We start from the raw sequence: 21,991 nt of genomic DNA, 5'->3' as shown, positions 1-21,991 counted from the left end.
AACAGTAAAGGTTTAGTTCGGATTAAAGCTCCACTCTGACATGGGGTTCAGGCTTTCGATGCTTCCTCGTCGTAAAAAGAAAAGCCTTCATATGATTTCATCCTGAAATTTTGGTTTTGAATTCATTTGAACAGAAGACAGCTTTGTGTTCATCGTTATATCTCAGCGTTTGCATATATCGTTTGTTGGTAGGACAACGAACCATAAAATACCGTTACTTTTGATATACAAGCATAAATGCCTATATCCTCAATAACCCAGACGGCTTCTGACGAGACTCATTCATCCATCCAACATCCAATCAATACTACTTTGCGGAGAAATTTAAATGACTGAATGCCTTTTTAACTTCAGTAGTTCAATTGCACTTTGAGCATGTTGTAAAACTATTCTAAATGCGCACAATTTTTGCTCACAAAGTCGTCGCAAACTACTTACACAAATACATGCATACATATCTACATATGCATATTAGCATAGGAATGCGCTTTGTGCATTTTCTAAGCATAACTTACAAGCTACGCGGTTCAAAAGATTCGCAACTAGACATTTGAAATGCTATTACAAGACTAATACAAGCATGTGGCATGTGGCAAGTCTGTAACAGTCATAACTGAAGTGCAGCGGCATGCTTGGACACTTAATATATTTATGTTGAGTGATTGTGGGTGTGCGTGTGTGTGCGTCCTGAAAAGTGCGTTTCGACTAAAATGCCTTAAAATAGACACACACAACTACGTGCACACAAAAATATACAAATAAGCTTTTAAATGTTTGCTATTTATTAGTCAGTTGCTGGCTGCTGCTTATATATGCATGCTTGGCTATGTGTATGTATGTGTGTGTGGTGGTAGATATTCAAGTGGCGCATATCAAATGCAACATTGCATTTCCGTGCTTTTTGCCGCAATGGAAAAGCAGCAACAACATCAACAACAACAATCAGCTAAGCAGCAAGCATGCGTAAGTACATACGGATATGGCCACTTCAGGCTAACAACACTCATACAAAATGTTACTCATACGCGCTGTTGGTCGCCATATTTTTCATATAAGCAGTGCTTGCTTGTATGTGTGAGTGTACTGTTATACGAAACTATGTATGTATGTATATGCACTGACTTGTAATTTATATATATTTATAAATATTTGTACAAATACATGCACATAAACAACAACAAACACACATATGCAAGCTGGAATACAGATTTGTATGAATGTATGTATGTATGTGTACATGTTTGTGGGTTTGGAGCAACATAAAGCATCGTTCGGTGGAGTACATACACTTGACATAAGTTGGAGTTAGTGCACTTTGGGCAACAATGTTGTGTTGTACAACAACAACAACAACAACAACAACATCAACAGCAAAAACAACAACAATAAGTTTAACAGTACGCGTAAAAACGAAAACAACAAACACAATGGCAGCAACAACAACCACAACTACTACTACTACAACGACAACAACAAAAACAAAAACAACCAGAAATACACATATGGAACACCCAACGCGTAAACACACACACACACACACATATTACATACAAACATGCCTGCCAACCAATTCACATTTAATCCTTAAGTCCTGCTGGCTAGTACTTCCTTAACGCTTACCGCTTACCATTACGCTCGCCGCTGTATCCTTTCATATTCCTGCAATCAGCTTAGTGAAGTCATATGTTTCCGTCATTTTTAAGTGTTGTTACGGCTTTGTTGCCGACTACCGCTGTTATTGCAAATGTTTGCATGCAATACAACTACTCATGTTGTTGCCCTTGTTGTTGCTGTTACTGTTGCTGCTGCTGTTATTGTTACACTTTGTGCTTGGTTACCTTATTGTTCCGTTCTATTCTGCTCTCAGTTCCGGCAGCGTTGACGCATAACGAGTACTCATGGCTACCATTACTTGGCCGGGCATTGTGTTGTTGTTGCTGCTGCTGCTTGTTGAAGGGCCGAATGAAGAAAGCAACTAAGAAATAAAATATTATTTCTGGTCGAGTTATTTTTTATTATGCGCTGTTATTGTTATTGTTGGCGTACAGTTTGACTGCATTGCACTTGCATTTATTCAGTGAGCGTCTCATATTGCGCTGCAATGTCCCGTAATGACAGATATCCATGACAACAACATGCAGCACAACAACAATAGCAAAAAATTGCATTTGTAACGCTAACAAGCGCCAACAACGGCATAAATTCTATATATGGCAAAGCCGTTGAAGGCACACAAAAAAAAACTGAAATTGTTGCTCATCCCGCGACAGCTGTCAGTGGATTTGTTGCCACTTCTTCCAGCAGCAATTTTTATTTTCATCTACTCAACTTGTGCCATCTTGTTGCACCATTCTGCGTAATGTTGTGTGAAATTGCCAAGGCTTAGATTCTCATTTGTCGTGGCTCTGGTTGGGCTTCTTGCGCACTTGCCACTCAACTGGCGCGATTCTGCTGCTCTCTTGCGCTTGGGGATATCATATTGCACAATTGCATAATTTATTTATTTATTCGCTTCGTGGTGTTATCAGTTGCAATTATGTATTATATTGTAATCAAATTTATGAAATGAGAAATAGGGAGACATATGCGTAATTAGATTAAAAACAAATAAAACTTTTGCTTCGCTGCAGCGAACCTATGAATAATGTTCTTCAAAAATATAAAATACTGTGGACAAGAACTATAATTCGATGGGTCAGTTTGTATAGCTGTAGCAATCCGATCTAATCCGATTCGAATACAAGCACTTTTTTCGATAATTCAGTTCGTATGTCAGCTATATGCTACATTGTTTCGATATCGGCGATTCCAACAAATTAATAGGTTGCTGGAGAGCAAAGGTTGTGTGCAAAATTTCAGATCTATATATCAAAACCTGAGTTGCTAGTCCGCCTATATAGCATACCTCGATTAGGTATACCTGTACGAGGTTAATTGTCATACCTCGTACAGGTATACTGAGAGGTATAATGAGACTGATTCCATAAAAACCGTATATATATTTGAAAATTATTCTACAACTCTGCCATCCCCTTCAAAGCAGTCCCCTTGGGCAGCTATACAGCGATTTCAGCGCGTTTTTCATGCTGCGTAAATTTCTGGAACGCTTTGACTGGGATGTCCGCGAGTACCATCGTCATGGCCGCCTGGATGTCCGTAATCGACTCAAAATGGGCTCCTATGACCACCAATTTTGTTTTAGGAAACAAAAAAAGTCACAGTGTGACATGTCGGGCGAAGAAGGCGGCTGTTGTAACACGGCGATCCCTTTAGAGGCCAAATACTGGGACACGCTGAGGGCGATGCGGCACAGCGCGTTGTCGTGATGAAGGATCCAGTTACGAGCGATATCTGGGCGCACCCTGTTGACTCGTTTTCGCAATCTTTCGAGTACTTGGCAATAGTAGACTTGACTCACAGTTTTCCTCGGTGAAACGAAAAAATTTTGCAAAAAATATTATTTTTTCCAATTAAAGTGCCCAACAAATGAAAACATTTTGTTTAAAAATTTGGCATTATCTGAATTATTATCCAACGAATGAACCTCAACTTATGAATTGTTGATGATACAGCACCAATATATAAATGATCACAATGAAGAAGCGAGTTCAAATCTGGGTCCGTTTATCCGGCTCTTTATGCTGTACTTGAGTCATATATTTGAGATGTATTAATGAAAAGCACTACCGATTTCAACTAATTTTAGTACGTGACATTCTTCTCAAATTTCTATGTAACAGTGCGAAAATGAGTGAAATCTGACTGCAACCACGCCTACTAACCATGTAACACAATTTTACAATCCATCTTAGTCTTTTCTTTCCCGTAGTGTATGCCAACTTATGGAAGAAAATTGTTCAAATCCAACTATAACTGTTCAAGCCCCTAGGTGCCGAATATTTGGACCTCAGTACCTATAGATAACTTTTGACCGAAAATTACGGTCATTGTGTGAGATACATAATTGGAGTTCAAAGAAACTCCTTTCATGGTAGTAGTATGACTGTATGTCAAAAATGAATTGCACCATGTCAATACTTTCCTTAACTATCGTTTACCTAATATAATGCTTTTCGAACTTCCAGGTGACTTTAAGCCTTAGTTTTAAATAGAACTTAAAATATCTGAAATAGCGATATAAAATTATTTTTATTTTTATTTCAGGGAGTTCGTGCAAAGATTTACTTCTTCTGGAGCTTAACCTTAAATATACAGGTAATTTTATAAAACTTAGAATATATGTATATGGTTTAAAACGCGACAATATTCTTCATAACAGTATTATATTATTTTCTGGTCCTCAATGATATGAGGGAATAAGTTAAGTTTAATGTGCTTCACATTTTAATCTATTGGACAAATAAAATTTTTACTACGCGTACAATAATAGGGTTAATATTGTATATAAAGCGTGGTACTTATTGTACAAAAACAGATTTCTAAAAACGATAAAATATAGCCTAAAAAATGTAACCTCTGAAACAATTGTGGCTGCTATTTAAAAATATGTGTATCACCATAGCTGCTAGTTCAGTGCAAAAGCCTTTGAAAATTGTATGAAAGAAGTTCGTATGAGGCTAAAACCCAAATGAGAAATGAAATAAAAACTAACAAGCATTAAAGGAAAAATAATTTACGGGTGGTCTGTGATCGTGAAGAGGCATACTCATCTTAGTTACTTTATATTTTTCCAATGGTTTACATCTACTATGATTTTTTTGCTTTCAAAAATTATCTACCTTGTTCTATGGTGATTTATTTACAATTAAAGTTCTCAGCAACATTTTGATTAGTTTTGTCAATTACAATGAAGATTATATCTATAATTTCTAACTGACTGAACAAATTATTATTATGCTTTGCTATTAACATAGTAGTATAATAAGCGAAATATCATAACATTATATTGAATTTTTTGTTCTTCAGATAATTATGACAATAATTTGAATCATTACTTTGCATTTATCATGTCTGTAGTAAACTGAAATGCCAACATTCTTACTGCATTTGAATAATCATTAAATGATTCATGTAAACTGATTTTGCGCTAGTTTAGCCGATGTTTATCCACACTAAAGGTTCACAAATATTTCAATAACAAAATAAAATAAGAACAACAATAACATTGAATAAAGGCATAAAACGCACACACGCAAATTTCCACCTAACTTATTTTTTTTATTTTTTTGCAGAAAAGTAATGTATGTATGTATATGTAATTATTGTGACTAATTCAGGCTTCATCTTATCTCACAGTAAGGGATTTGGAGTCTTTGTCTTATACTTGTGCGTATGTGTAAAATTAAGGGGGTATTCTGGTCTAGGATTTTGAGAAAATTGATTTTTTTGTATATATTGAAAGTTTGGACTTTCAAAAATATGACCTTGGAAGAATTTTTCAAAATTCTACTTATTTTCGGAGATACAGCCGATTTTGTGACGTAGCGTCCATGTTCCTTTGAAATTTGGTATATATCTTCTAATTTTGATTTGAAGTATTTTTAAAAAATTCAAAAAAGTCGAAAAAATCGGGCCAAAAAAAATTTTTTTTCAAGTCGGCCCGTATTTCGACGAATTTTGGTTTTTTTTCTTGCAATTTTTTTTATTATTAAAATGTCAATAAAAAACATATAAAAAATATGGATAGGAAAAATGTTTGTAATTTTTTTTTATCTTAGTTCAACAAATGCTTAGAATTCATACGTCTATACCAGAATACCCCTTAAAGAAAACTTAATTAATTATTATTTATTTAGTATCACATGCATGGGGACCATACTCATAGTATGGTGCGTAGAAGTCGGTATATATTTAAGTAGCGACCAACAAGGAACTGCTTAGAACTTCGTTGTCCGTGTTCTTGCTTGATCGAAATATAGATAAGTTAATAACCACCTGGTCTTTCCAAAGGAGTGGAGGTCTTCCACTTTCCCTGCTTCCCCGGCGAATACTATGTTGAATATTTTCAAAGGTGGAGCGTTTTCGTCTCTAAGGACAACATGACTGTAGCCTGTCTACTCAATCCATAGTGAATTTCGAGACAGAGATTGTTGTTGGTGTTATTGCTGGTTTCAAGATTGACAAATTTATCTACGACTTCGAAGTTACGACTCTCCTCAGTGACGCAGAAGCCTAGTCGCAAGTGCGACTATTGCTTGCTTGATGACAGGAGATATTGCCCTTGTTCACTCTCCGACCCATTTGCTTCGCTTTCTTATCCATTCTGTAGAAAGCAGAACTAACGGTGGGGTTGTTGAGGCCAATGGTATCAATATCAATATCTTAGAAAAGATTGTACCTTCTCTATTTAATTCTACAGCTCGCACTATTTTCTCCAGCAGTAGGTTGAAGAAGTCATTCAAAAGGGAATCGTCTTATCTGAATCCTCGTTTGGTATCAAACGGCTCGGAGAGATCCTTCTCGATCCTGACTGAGCTTTTGATATTGCTCAACATAAGTTTCGAGACCAGATTACTCTTTGAAATATGATGCTATTTCGTATCGTCGGCTTATGACCACTGAAATTGTTACTTTGTTCAATTAATTTGAGAAAACGTTTTGTCGGTAACGAATTTAAGCCTTCTTTCTAAATGTCTGACTACCGGCCTTTCTGTCTAGTTAATAGAATTGTCCGCTTAATAGATTGTACTTAATAAAAATCAACAAATTGTTTGACCAGCCAATGCGCATGGCTAATGAAGATGTCCGCTTAACAGAGCGTCCATTTAATGGAATTTCACTGTATTTTTTATTTATGAATTGTTTTTACTATCCTATCTTCTAAGTTGGTTCAAACTGGGCACAGTGGGCTAAATTTTATTAAAATCGATTCTGTAGTGTAGGAGTCCATCGCGCACAAACAATGTGACACGAAATTTTTATATATAAATATAGTTCTTTAACTTTAAATTTAATAAGAAATGCTACTTACTTTTTAACCAGTCTCCAATTAAGTTATAGTCAGGTTCAAAGCGATTTAGAAAGTCGGTTGACAAATGAGTGGATCGAAATATTTTATTCGACTCGATACCTGACCTCGAAAACTTACATGGATTTTTTTTTTTCTTTTGTTAATTCCGAATAATGTTCGTCGATCCCAGGAAACTGCTATATAAAAATGTTCTCTGACAAATATTTAGCTCACTTTCAATTAAATAATCAGAATTTATTAACTTCCACTTCTACTTAATAGCCAATATACGCTCCATCAGCAAAAAAAACAGCAAAAGGTTGATGACCCCACGAAAGCTTTCATTGACCTTAAGGGAATATTTTGCATTACAATGGCAAATATTTGAACTAAGAAAAGCAGTTATGCAATTTGATACCCACACTGTGTCTTATACCTGATACACAGGCTCATTTCGCAGTAGACATAAAAAGTGCAAGTCAGCAAAAATTAAAATTGTCTTATCATAATTACTTGCAGAAGCAATAAGTTTTGTATCGTTAAGTTGATAGATGTTCAAGCCGAATTATTTATGATGTGCCAGTGGGAGAAAAACATAGTGAGAGAAAAAGTGAGCGGAGGACATTTGCTATACAGATAGCATCGCTGAGTGGCTACTCATGAGCAGCGAGAAGAATAAAGATGCTATAACTTTAGTAGAATTTTGTTGTTCTAACTGAAATTTCTATTATCAGACGACTTTGTTGGTTTTTGACTTTCTTAATCCAAAAAGGTAATTGCACTTTTTTATTGTTCCGCTTACTTGACAGTGACTTTGCATCTGATTTCATAAAAAACTAAAATTACATTGTCTCTGAGCTTCCTCTGTCAACCGAATTCGCGCTTTAAGTATTTATTATCTCACGCGTTTTCCGTTTCTTCCGCTTATCTCTTGGCTCTCTTGCTGCTGCTCTGCTTTGAATTTTTCCGCTTGATTTGCACTCGTTATTGATAGCGTTAAACTGTCCATGGAAATAGCATAGCGCATTAGCGTTCTTTTCTCTTTGCTGTGTCATCCTCATTCTTTAATAAATACGTATATAATCATATATATACAAACTGTAAATAGATTTTCTTAATATAACTTTGTTAGCAGAAAATTGAAACTTAGCATTATTTGTTTAGCGTACCAATAGTGACCGTTATAAATACAATTTCCGTTAGCTGCTGCTTGTTTACCCATTTCACTGCATTTCTTGTTTTTTCGCTTTTTCCTCAGCTGCGCTGTTTTGCTTCTCTTTCGCGAAAATGATTGACAAATTGCTTATGAAATCAACTTAAGTCTTCCAGCGGCAATCATCCAAAGTTTGCCGCCAGCCAAAGTGTCCTTCCTTCCTTTCATCATAGCAATCTGCACACTTCTCCTTCCGCCATGCTAGCTTTCACTTTTATTTACACTTTCCATTCCTCTCTATGTTGAAGGTCGTTTGGTATTTTTCTTATCACTTTGTGTCAGTCTTCGATTTTACTTAAGTCAAATTTTCCAAGTTTCCTCCATTATTTTATACATTTTGTGTGTTTTCTTTTTATTTCGTGATCATTTGTAATTTCTTCAGCAACTTTGTATCGTTCTTTGCGCTTTGCCGAAGTCTGCTTGCTTACTGAGACATTTTTTGTGTGAGCACAAAGTTTTATTCGAGCATATTTAAATTAATTAACTTGTGATAAATGGTGAGCGCAAGGACGAAATATCTGTATGTGAACGAATATTATAATTGGATTATAACAAAAAGATAGCTGAAAAATTATCACGACTTGTTGCATCATAAACAGACACCTAGAAGCTAATGGAAATGGTTTTCATTTCTGTATGATAAAATAAGAAATAAGTTGGGTTTTATCTAAAAATAAATATCGGGAGTAAAACGTCTAACAAAGGATCGGAATTTTAGCAATTTTTGAGATACATACACTATATATAACATATACATTGACTTAAGTATATATTCGCATAAGATTTATTAGAAAAACCAAAGCATTGTACGTAGTACATATACGAGGTGTGTTCAAAAAGTATCGCGAATTTTGTGTTTTTTCAAAAATTATTTATTTATACATGAATATCTATTTTGTCCCCTTCAAAGTAGTCCCCATGAGATATTATACACTTGCGCCAACGGTTTTTCCAATCTTCGAAGCACTTCAAAAAATCATTTTTTTTATCTTCTTCAGCTCCTCCTTCGATGCCGTCTTTATCTCGTCAAGAGAAGCGTAACGTCGTCCTTTCATGGGCCTCTTCAGTTTAGGGAACAAGAAAAAGTCACAGGGGGCCAGATCTGGGGAATACGGTGGCTGCGGCATCATTAGTGTGTTGTTTTTGGTCAAAAAGTCGCGCACAAACAACGATGTGTGAGCAGGAGCGTTATCGTGGTGCAAAAGCCAATTTTTGTTCTTCCACAAATCCGGGCGTTTCTGGCGGATTGCTTCGCGCAAATTGCGCAAAACTTGCAGGTAATATTCCTTATTGACCGTTCTTCGTTGTGGCAAGAACCCATGATGCCCCACGCCCCTGGAATCGAAGAAAACTGTCAGTTACGATTCGCGATACTTTTTGAACACACCTCGTATGAATATTAGTAGCTAGGGTAGTAATGACCCAATTTTATCAATTTTTCCTAATACCTTATACTACTAACATGCCACATACTAAAAATCCAATTGTATACAGTAAGTCAGCCGGATGTTCCAAAATTCTGATATTAGTTATAAGGGGGCTAGGTCAAGTATGCGCGCAAATTTATCTATTTTAGACCTACAGATACACTATTAAGAGTAAAACACGCTCTCTTATTTTCATTGAGATAACTCATATATTGGCTGATATACATATGCCGTACAAAGTCATCCGGAAGTCCGAAAATCTTTATATGAGATATATGAGAAGGATCCTTGCATATCAATTATATATCGCTATTTTCGATAAAAATCAACTATTGGTACCTAGGTGCTTGAAGAGTTATTATTGGATTTGAATAATTTATGTTCATAAAGTCATAAAAGGCATTATTCGTCCAAAGTTTCATCCCGTTAGAATAAACGCTTCTTGATTTGTGTACATACTAGAAAATTAAAGAGTCAAATGGAATTTAAAATTGTGGTATGTGGAAAGTAGGCCTGGTCGTAGTCCGATTTCGCCCATTTTCGTCCTGTGATATAAGAATATGAAACTGATGCTACATACCATTTTTTTTTTTCAAATCGGTCAGTGGGGTCCTGAGCATTGGATTTCACCAAAAAATGGGCGGTGTCAATTGTTCAATTCTCCTTTAAAGCCCATTCATACCATCTCGGTGGTTTAATGGCTCTGGTAGTTTTTAACAGTATCGTAATATGAGGAGTGAATGAGGTTCTCATCCGATTTCATAAAATTTCACACTGTCGGTATAACTTCTTTTATATTTACGCTCAGCAAATTTAGTTGACGTGGCCAAGCCACCACTTTTTCAAAATCTTTTGTCCACAAGTTCGCCCTGCTACTGCGATCCCCTGTACCAAATTATAGTTTTGCATCTTATTTTAGTTACGGTACTTTATAAGTTTCCGATTAATGGCGATTTGTGGGCGTGGCAGATGTTCGATTACGCTATTCTACGAAGACGTAATTTTTTTTTGTACTAAGGAACTCTCATGTCATGTTTCATTAAAATATCTTAATTTTTAATCAAGTTACAGCTTGCGCAGACGGACGGACGGACAGATAGACAATCACCCGGATATCAACTTTTCTCGTCATCCTGATCATTTACATATAAACTTATATAACCCTATATCTATCTCGTTTAATTTTTACCGTTAGGGGAACAAAACTATAATATTCTGTAGCAACAGTACAGTGGTAAGCTTTGCGTGGCCACGAGTGTATATGGTTATTGTAAGACTCCTTTATTTATAATAACAGCATCATCCTATTAAAATATGTAACTCTTGGATGAATTTCCTTTCTCATAGTAAAATGCAATATTCTACCGAATCCGGTCTAAGTACGTGGGTTGCATTTCATATTTCGGCAGTTGGCAACAAAATTGTTGTAATTCAGTAACTTTATTGTAAACTTTGACATTTATGATGTTATAACTAAACAATTTTGGCATACGAGCGCAATTTGTGTTGATTAAAGTTACTTGAACATTCATATGGGCAAAAAAGGCACTAAGGCACAACAAGACATCGAAGAACTTACAAAGTTAAATTTTTTACGATGAAACACCATCAAAGATCCATGTTTATCGATTTTGAAGTCGTAGATCACTCCAAGATGCATTTCGTGAAGATCGTCCATAATACAAAATTGTTCGGGAATATAAAAAGGCAACCCATGTTCAAAATTTTTAAAATTTTTTCGGCCATATCTTCTTCAGTATACACTCGATTAAAAGTCTTAATTGAATGATATTTGAAAATACCTTTATTTTCACGTGAACATGGTGTTCGCAATACCTTTTGCTCGTATATCATACGATTTTACTGAGGAAAGAATCATTTGTTCGAAAAAGTGCGTATGTTATGCATATTACATACGTTGCTCAAATCAATTGGTTGGACGGAGTATGATTGTTGATATGATTAATATTATATTTTTCCAATTTTTATAGTGCTGCATTAGATTTAGGCATTATAAATGAAAAACTGCTGTAATTTATATTGTCTATTATATTATAATAAAAATAAAATCGATTTTTATTAGAATCAAAATTTACTCGAAAATATTTAAATTAAATTAAAATTTTAAATTTCTAATTAATTTCGTTTGTTGAAATCTGTACATCATAATAAAAATTTATATTACCAAATTGTACTAATTTCTTGTGTTAAAAACTGTAATAGAATATACCAAAAAAAAATCAATTTATTATAAAATAATGCAATTGGATATTCAAATTTCATTAAGCTTTTAATAATTCTCATGCTATTTCTATATTATGAATGAGTTATGAATTTGGTCACTTTACTCTCAATTTCATAAACGCTATTAACAGTATTCAAATGGCTCACAGAGCTCTCTGTGTGGATATGTACTTGTAAACACTTAACATTAGTGATGTCATTTATATCGATTATAGTCAATCCCGCAAACTGGTGCAAATTTCCTTTCACAAATACATGAAGTGAAACGCTTGCCATCACATAAAATTAAACAAGGTAAGAGCTGAGTTCAATATTTTTATTTACATACGTGTCCTTAGCTGCGTTTTTTTTTGACGTATTTGTGCCAAAACTCAACAAATATCATTGAGCAAGCACCGTATTTATTCACCTGATTTGCCTGCCCCCCTTTGACTTTTATCTTTATTCACACTGAACTATCCACTTCGGGGAACACGCTTCGACTCAATTGAAGACATCAAAACAAATTCGAAGGACATCCCGGAAAGTGTCTATAAAAAATGTTTGGACGATTGGAAGAAACGTTGGCATATGTGCATCACTTCTAATGGATGTTACTTTGAAGGCAATAAAATAAATTTGGATGATGATTGAAAATACTTTCGACAATACTTTCTTGACGGGGTGTATAATATCCTTTGTTTTAAGTTTTAAAGTTGAATTATATTTTATAGAAGTAATAGACTTGGAGTTTGGCCTATTTCAGACTCTCTGCTGATGCTCTCTGCCTTTTCGTTACGATGAGGAAAAATAGTCTGTTACTTTAAAACTTTTTGAAAATTAAACCCGTTTCATTACAAATGGAAGTATTCAACGCTACAAGCTTGCCGAAACTTTCACCAACTTTAAACTAAATGTTTTTAAGGAAAGTTACTTAATAAATATTATCATTAGTATAATTTCAGAATAGAATTGGTTCAACCATGTATTTTATTGTATTTAATTCCAGTACCTTGTGTTCTATGTCTGGTGTCTTGCATTCAAGAACATGAAAGTTTTGTTGAGTGTTTCTTCATACTCTCTTCAATTTGTCATAACGATCGACCTTAGTAGCAAAGAGTCACAAAAAATTCCTATTAAATATTGCAAGGAATGTAGTTACTGCTAGATCTTCCACTAGGACGACCTTAAGCTTAAAACTTTAGCTAACACTGAAAGAAACTCCTTTAGTTGGCTAATATTTTTAAATTGTTTAAAAGGCACTGCATAATATTTGAAATACACGAGATTAGCGTAGTTTATAGATGCAGTCCTTAGTCAGAATGACCCTTTATACCAGTACCAAATTATAATTGCAGACTTCGATATCTGACACATCAGACAATATTTTTCTCCTACTTGATCGAATAAAAGGTCTTAACAAATTTTCTATAAAACGAGAAATATTCTTGAAAAGTTAAAGCCATGAAAGACATATTCAGAAGCAAGGTTAAAGAATATTATCAACAATTCCATCTCTAATAGAACACACGTGTGACACTCAGCTTACAAGTACCATTATTTGAGCACTCATTGATGGCAATTACGCCAACCACAGTCTATGTGCTCCATATTTCATTATCGCGTTTAAAATCGACAGCCACAGTTTTGCATATACTAACTATATATTACTATTAGTTCATATATGAATTTATGGTAGACCGTAATAGATTAAACATTAAAAAAGCTCCCACTTTATATAGCAGAAAGCCAGCGCGACTGAAAATATAATAAATACATGTGATATTAATTTAATATTTGCGGTTTGCGTGTTGTAATTCAACTGATTTTTTCTGCTGATGGTTTTTGTCAGATTAATGCCTAATTGTGGTTATTAATGTGCAATGTAGTAGTAAGTAGTGTAATAATAAAATTCATTATATAATAAGTTAAATGGGGGAAATGCGGTTGCTTTGAAAAAAGAAAAGTGAAAATAATGCTGTGTGGGAACAAATACAACGGGCTTGAAAATACTATAAAGGTATATGTAACGTGTCTCATGGGATATGTTAGCAGTGGTCGGAATACATAAGGGATCGTCAAAATGCCTATTTCAAATTCCGCTGGAATCACCATTGCTGTCCACACTGCTGCTTTCTGAAAATCAAATAGTAAAGCCGAAAGCATGATTGACTTTGGCTCTCGATAAAATTGAGCAAACATTTTTTGTCAAAACCCGTCTTTTTCTTTCCAAATGACTTTTTAGTGAAGATACCGGAGTAATTCTTATTGATCGAATTAATGGATGTCCTTGGGGTAGATTTATCTTTTACTTTTTTTACTTGCATTGAAGTAACGTTTTAGTTTCTATTTAGTATGCTCCTGTGACATTCACCGCCCGGGGAAATAAATTTCCATTTGCCACTTCCAATTATATTTTCTTTTTTTTGTTTGAAATTGTGGTTCATAAAATATTTAATTAATATTGCGAATATTTTTTTCCTACTAACAAATTTAAATATTATTTTTGCAATATAAAATAATAAATTCTGCAGTATATTATTAAAACGCCTTAACTGCGCTCTGCACAAGCAAATATGAACAATAATTTCTAAATCAAACAAATGTTAACTAATAACGCGACGTTATTCCAACAACAATAAAGTAGAATTTTTTTATCGTGATAAAGCTTTCATTATTGAAATTTATGTTATGATTTAATAAATAATTTAATATACCCTTGTGAAAAATATTATTTTCAGTGCTTAAGAATTTATATTTTAAATAAAGCACAAAAAGAAAGAAAAAAGCAGATATTTTATAATTGTTTAAATAAAAAAGTTATTTACTACAGAGGCAACTTGAGTTCGATCACAGTGCTCAAACACTTAAAAATAACTTCTGGTAGAATATAGCGGACATTCTTAATATAATATTTCCTTACTGACATACAGAGTATCGATCATAGAAAAGTTAAACAAATTCGAAAGCACAAGCGTTAAGATAAAACTTATGAAGAGGAAGTAATTGAAAAGACCTCTTCCGTTCCTCTTTAAACTAAATATATCTCGCTGTCACTTAGATTCGCGGCCAGGGGAGCATCGATCAGTACGATCATATTGGGGTAAGGGTGCCCTTCCTTAGCCTATCAGCTTTGCAGTTTCCTAGCGATTCCGCTATGATTAGACACTTACGATAACACAGTATGCCAACGAAGTGGCTCTTGATGTTATGGTTAGTGAGGTCAGCATCTTTATAATGCTCTCTAAATGAAGCAGCATTTTGAAGCAGTTCTTCTGCTGACACATTAATTGCAGCCCCTTCTGCTTGAAAAACACTAAATTGGACTGGTAATATGAAGAAAAAGTTAAACCAAACTCTCTCGGAATACACCCTTGTGGGTATCTACGCAGAGAAGAAATCGCATGATAGAACTTTTTCAAATTAAATTTAGATATGTGATTTCTGTTTTCCAAACAAGCCGTGTCTCTCAATATGACATCAAATTCGATTTCTAAGACAGTTAAATTCGATTTTCAAACCGAATCACTTCGTTTGTGGATGAAAGTGAAGTACAGAGCAAAGGTTTCATCATATATGTATAGCAGCACACAGTAAAAATTAGCGATATTGTTACTGTTATTGAAATAAATGTTATAGCTTAATACCACATATCATATTTTCGAATAAAACAATTCAATTGCGGCTGCATTACGCTAAGTTAATTGAAAATAACATATTACTGGCTTTTACTAAATTTTCATACTTTCGTTTATGTATTAAGTTAGTACGATTTTGAATTAAATTAATAGTTGGATGAACTTTCGAACAGCGCCAGGTGAAATCATCGAACGCACATTACATAGCAATTAAAGTGGTTTAGCGTTGAAATGTGCAACAGCGCCGTTGAATGCAGCTATCAGCAGTCAGTAATCAATAATGAATGCGCATTTTATTGCATTGAATTCCTCATAAATTGCTTGGAAATTGAAATGTAAACGGCATTGATATGTATTCTTAGCTTTTCGTGATAAATGCACATAAATGTGAATACATGTAAAAGAGAATGAGAAAATTGTGTATGAACACACGTTCATGCTTACGAAGGAATTTCGCTGAATATGTTTGTGTATGGGCGTCAAGCAGTAGTGTGTAAGTTAAAATCATTTAATTAAGATATATAGGTGTGGGTAATAAGTACTATTTCTAAGTAAATTCATTAATTAATTCCAGAAAACTAAACTTGCTCTCTACCAAGCACACTACTAAGGGTGCCGGTTTTTGGAATTATAAAGTGGCTGGTTATATTTGACGGTGTAATCAAATGAAGAAATATGGATACTGATTCATGCTAACATCTGTCATAAAGTTTAAACCTTTAAGTGGCATGAAAACTCAAATAAAATTTTGAATCTGAATGAGAAAACATTGTGACGTCAAGTTTTCTCGTGACAACAAATTAATTTTTGCTTCGCTGAGTTCGGAAAATTTCCCTTTCAAGTTCAGGTATAGATTTCAAGTATTTCATATCGATTTAGATGTTTGGAGACACGCGGTTCGGTACTATCTAAGACGGGTCTGTTGTCTGAGGGCAAGTTTGGATACTGGATAGTAGACCGATTAGCATTATCATACACGTTACACAACATTTATCTATGTGGAACCGAAATAGTATAAATACCACGGTAAAATTAATTACACACTATAGTAGGACCTTATAATGTTGCTTTCTTGTTTCACCGCTACGTTCAAACCGTTAGGCTCAAATGCCTTGAATGAAACTAAATACGTATATCCGTTATATTTTTGTGGGCAACCATTCAAGATTTGGTGAATGAAGGACTTCAAGAATTTTATGTCTGGTTTGTGATAGAGCTGAAAAAGTGAAAAACGGTTTCCGCTTACTGGTGGAATAAGTATTGTTATAAAGCCAGATAGTTTCTGGTGCATGGATGTAGTCCGATTTACTTATGTTTACTTAAGATTTGCTATAGCACTCTGTGAGTGCTGCGGAGTAATCTGCAGATATCTAAGTAAATTTGCCACACTCCTTTATTGCCACCATCGTCCTTTTTCGTGTCGTCTTCATCAGCCATTTTTCGACCTTACGGATACTGATTTTATTATCAGCCTTCGATAGAGCCGCTATCCACTTCTTGTAGCTATCCACTAGTATAGCTTTACTGTCTTTATTGGGCTTCTTCTCTTAGATCAGCTGCAAGTCATATATACCTATATATATTTTGTATCTGAGCAAGCCTCCTTCAGAGGGGCAGCCAAATGCAATTACGAAGTCTCCTTGGGATATCTATGGCGGGTATAAGCTTAAATTTGAGGTCTTCGTAGAATTCGTTAATTCTAGCGACACAACTCGTCAAGAAATCCAAGAATGCGTGGTGCGCGGATTTGATGAACCTGTAGTCCCTATGGATTTCTGAAGAGTCAAATTCCGAGTTGAGATTGGCAATTTGACGTCGATTCAACTCATCTTACTATATAGTGCTCGGTGAGGATTAATTGGCGTTGATGACAACCACCTCCATTCTATTTCTGGCTACATCTGCCCTGCTGCTGTAATGTTGTCCTGCTTCGGCTTTTTGGGTGAGTTGCCATAGCTTCATTCTGCGAGCGATTTCTTTTTTTGCTTTCGACGGGAGTTTCTGCTTGCTTTCTTTTCAGGAAGCTTTCTTACTGCTCCATTATCTGTTTTTATACTCTCGCAACAAAGTTGCTAAGGAGAGTATTATAGTTTTGTTCACATAACGGTTGTTTGTAAGTCCTAAAACCAAAAGAGTCAGATAATGGGTTATATTGGGTTGTCAAAAAAGTCTTGCGGTCTCTTTAATATAAAATAAATATTTCATTCGAAATTACCTTTTAAAAGAATATATCAACTAAAAATTATAATGTTCGTTGTTTTCTGATTTTTTAATGCAAACGTGCTCTGAAGTTTCAGTTTTGTCTCAAGCTTAAGCTTTTCAGTTTCAATTTCAGCCGTGCCTAATCTCTCCTTTACCTTCTTTATAACATGGCATTTTTTAACAGTTTTTATTAGACAGTTAAATCAATAGCTTTGAAAGAATGATATTCGATGGAAGTACAAGCTTTCCTGCTCTACAAAAAAGTTTAATTTTTAAAAATTTTAATTTTTTCCATAAACCCACTGTTGAAGTTATACTTTTACATCAAGTTCACCATGTCGTATAAGCAACACATAATTAATAAGACTCCTGTATGAATGCTCGGTAATATGTATGAGGAATACCCTTAACTACGCTTTAGAGATAAAAAATGTTAAAGAAAAGATCCCATATTAATTACATGGTAAAATGATTTAAGAAAAAAAATTAATTAAGGCGAAAATTAACATATTAGGCAGTTCTACAAAAAAAAAAAACAAGTTTTAAAGTAACAGCTATTTAAGTCGGTGCACCTCAGTAGTGCCTTACTTTACAATGGATAGAAATATCAAAGAAAAAATTTGTCTCAAATCTTGTATTTCTAGAAATCGTTGAAGTCATGTTTCGTTTTTGGCGTCCTTCAACTGATGAAAATATTAAAAAAGGGAAAGCTATGATATAAAATCGAAAGACAAATATTAGGGAGTTCATCATCTCTCGCGAGATCGTTGGAATGATCTTCATAGATATTTTTTGAATAAAACGCGTTTTCGCGTAACTCGTTCGGTAAAGCTGAATTTCTTTCAAAACGAATACGATTGTGACCGAAGTTCAAATCAAAAACGCATTGAAAACCATCGATCAGCAACCATATTCACCAGATTTGGCTCCGTGTGACTTTTTCTTGTTTCTCAAACTGAAACTGAAAAATTCACTGAAGAAGCTGAATGCCATCCGAAGTGAAAAGTGTTTATGAAAAGTTTTTCAGGGACAAGAAAAATTGCTGGTCTTAGTTGTTAACATCTGCTGGAGATTACTGTGAGTGCAACGAAATAAATATTGATGCATAATAACATTTTGCGTTTCATTTGCAATTTCCGGGTACTTATGTATGTATAAATAATCAGCATTGCAAGCAATGTCCGTATGTCTTTTTTATACCCAAACTAGTCAGTCAGATTTTAAGATACCGATCTGAAAATTTTAATATGTCCCGTTCTTCCCGAGCTGTTAATTTTTCGGAACCGCTGATATCTGACCACTATAGCATAGTTGCTTTGATCAGAGTCAACTTCTTGCATGGAGAACTTTTTTGTACTACGAGATATGTATCTTTACGAAATGTGGCATGGATTATCTCTTAAGGCAATGTCGTATTTCGAAAGAATTTTTCTGAACGAATCCGAACAGCACATAGCTGCCCTACAAATTAAACGATCGAAATCAAGTACTTACAAGGAATCTTTCGTATTTATGTATGGTATTATAGCTGAGGAGAAACCGAAGTTAACCTTTTTTTGTTTTAAATGCGAGCAATCGTAAAGAAATTATACAGTCAGTTCATGTCTCACCAATTATTTTCCAACACACATCAGTGTTCGGCATTTTCTTTTAAAAGGCTGATTTATTTTCGCGTTCTTTTAGTTTTCAGTGTTTTAATTGAAATCGAGCTTTTAAAACTCCACAAACTCCATTCTAGACAGATAAAGTAACAATAAATATAATCGATTTAGAAAAGTATCATAATCCTGAGATAATCCAGTGAGAGCTCAAATTACTTTCTGCAATACAAATCGTGTTGCAGTGGTCATATTGAGTTAAATCAAAATACAAATTTTTAAAAGAAGCTTTACCATACGTTGATGTCGCTGTCAAAATGGAATTTCAATTCGTTTCAATTTAGAACGACTTTCGCTAGTCTAAGCATTGATTTAGAATGCATATGGATATTAGAATACAGATGATTGCATTACTTTTATTGGTGTTATCATCACAGCTAGGCAAACACCAAACTTTAAGATTTACTTAAACATAAGTTTCAATTAACATCTCTATTAGATATTTGTATATGCACAGCCATACAAGTATATCCATAAAGTTGTATTACATTATTACTTAAGGACAAGTACACATATTTCATATATCATATGTCTTCACTTTCAAATATTTAACAAATGCTACGTAAATCAATTAGCATTTAATTAATTATGAAAACTCAAATTTACATTTTACAGGTTTAAATAATACTTGATTAACTGAAATGGATACATATGGATGCACGTGAGGCAATTGATTTCCCAGGTGCTTCATAATAATTTCAGAACAATTGTTTAAATATTGAGTATAAATTTGCTGAACTTAATTGCAAAGTTTCTATGAGCAGCTTCAAAATCAAAATATTTAGTTTCTTACGTATAGATGTGGAGTACTAGAAGACTAAATTCATCAATGTTAGCTGGAAGTGGTGGGGAATTCTGGAGAAAATGGGATGTGTTTTGTGTGGTCGTATGTGTGTATGTGAACCTGTTTGAAAGCTTTCTGCATATTTTGAATACTGAACATGGAAAAATTGGTCATGATGATATCTTAGTTCTTAATGAAGCCTAAATTACCCGCATATTCCACAGGAATACCTCCCAAGTACGTTGTAGTTGCCGAATGAAATATTTTGTTGTAGTGAAATATTTTCTTAATATCTTGGCTTAAATTAAAGCTCAAGAATTCTCTATTGGATTGGCGTCTGGTAACTATCATAGCCAAATTAAAGTAACAATATGGTTTTCTTGCTTCCATTAGCTACAGAGTCTGCTCTTATACTTCGGATCATTGTCTTCTTGCAGCATTCGATCAAAGTTGTTTTTGCCGTAATGCATTTCAGCTGACTTCAGTAAACGCAATTTAAAACATTTAATGGAACATTTTCCGATTTTCTGTGAAATACCTCAAGACTTCAAATCCAAAACCATGCACCTCTTGGGGTTCTTAACATTAATTTGAATGTCATATCATATCACACTTAACAGGTCAATTGAAAAGTCCACAACCTACCATAGTACAACAAAATTCGTTTTGTTTTTGTATTAAACATTCCCTTTAAAAGTGATACACTGTTTATCGCGACTCACCAGCTTCTCGTTACTATTTTTATACTTTAGCAATATGTTGCTATAGAATTTTGTTCACCCAACGATTTCTTTTATCACCCGAAACTAATCGCGGTGGTTTGAAATCCGAGTGACTGTCTGAATACCTGTGTAAGCGATAGTGTGAGTAAAAATACAAGTATATACACATATCTCAAAGGAAATTAGTTTACCTGTTTCTTGACAAGTGAGGACGAGTTTACAGATGGGAGTAATCGCACCACTATCATGCCCACAAAACGCCATTAAGCCTTGAAAAAGTTGTGAACTTAAGCACCCCAACCGACAATTCGGGGCATAAAAGTGACATAAAGACATTTAGTTTTACATCTAGGTGATACAAGAAGGGTTAAAAAATGTATGATGGGCGTGACACTGTCCACATTTCTATGGCAACTCATATTTTAGGACCTACGCTACAGCCAATAACCCAAATTTGATATATAATATGACCTTGTCATTCCTCTGTTCCAGTACGAAAACGAGAAAAATAGAAGTAAAATTACATCAGGTATATGTAGTATGCAAATCAAGCACCAAATAATGTGTCGGGGGTTAAAACTTTTCCCGAATAGTGTGCTTAAAGTAGGGCACCTTATGATAAAAAGGATATCAATATGAAAATGGGCGAAATCAGACTACAACCACGCCTACTTCGCATATGATACAATTTTAAATTCCATCTGATTTTTTCTCTTCGAGTGTACAAATCATTTCAGTCTATACTGACGGGTCCAAAATGGACTGCGGAGTAGACACGGGGGTTTTTTCCGTTGATCTAGACATTTCTCTCTCTATCCGTCTACCGAGCTTGGCTAGAATCTTCCAAGCGGAAGTGGTGGGCATAGAAAAAGCCTGCGAAGTTCTATTGGAAAACCACGAGACAATATTTACGGATAGCCAGGCGGCGCTCCTGAATAGTATATATATAATAGTATAGTCCACAACTGCAAGAAAGCACTAAACTCAATAAAAGACAAGCTCCAACTAGACTTGATCTGGGTTCCCGGCCACAGGAACATTTTCGGCAACGAAAAAGTAGACGAGTTGGCAAAGGCAGGAGCTTTCCTTAACGAACCCGAGGCGGAGCTAATACCAAGACCGCTGGGATCGATAAAAAGAGAGATCAATTTCAACAAGTTGCAAATAACAGATGGGAAAATATAACAAAATGCATCATAACTAAACAATTATGG

General features: G+C 34.6%; 1 protein-coding gene across 1 annotated transcript in view; it reads left to right on the top strand.

The window, feature by feature from the left end:
- The first annotated feature begins 909 nt into the window (after positions 1–909).
- LOC105227644 (dynein regulatory complex protein 9) overlaps positions 910–21,991 on the top strand; it is a 43,071-nt gene continuing 21,989 nt past the window's right edge. The window contains exon 1 of the mRNA XM_049455752.1: positions 910–963. Coding sequence (XP_049311709.1) covers positions 910–963 — 54 coding nt within the window. The remainder of the gene's footprint in view (positions 964–21,991) is intronic.

Source organism: Bactrocera dorsalis, chromosome 4 (genome assembly GCF_023373825.1).
Source record: "Bactrocera dorsalis isolate Fly_Bdor chromosome 4, ASM2337382v1, whole genome shotgun sequence".
In the NCBI taxonomy this organism is placed as follows: Eukaryota; Metazoa; Arthropoda; class Insecta; order Diptera; family Tephritidae; genus Bactrocera; species Bactrocera dorsalis.
Note: the sequence above shows the minus strand (reverse complement) of the source record. Positions and strands in the feature narration are given on the sequence as shown.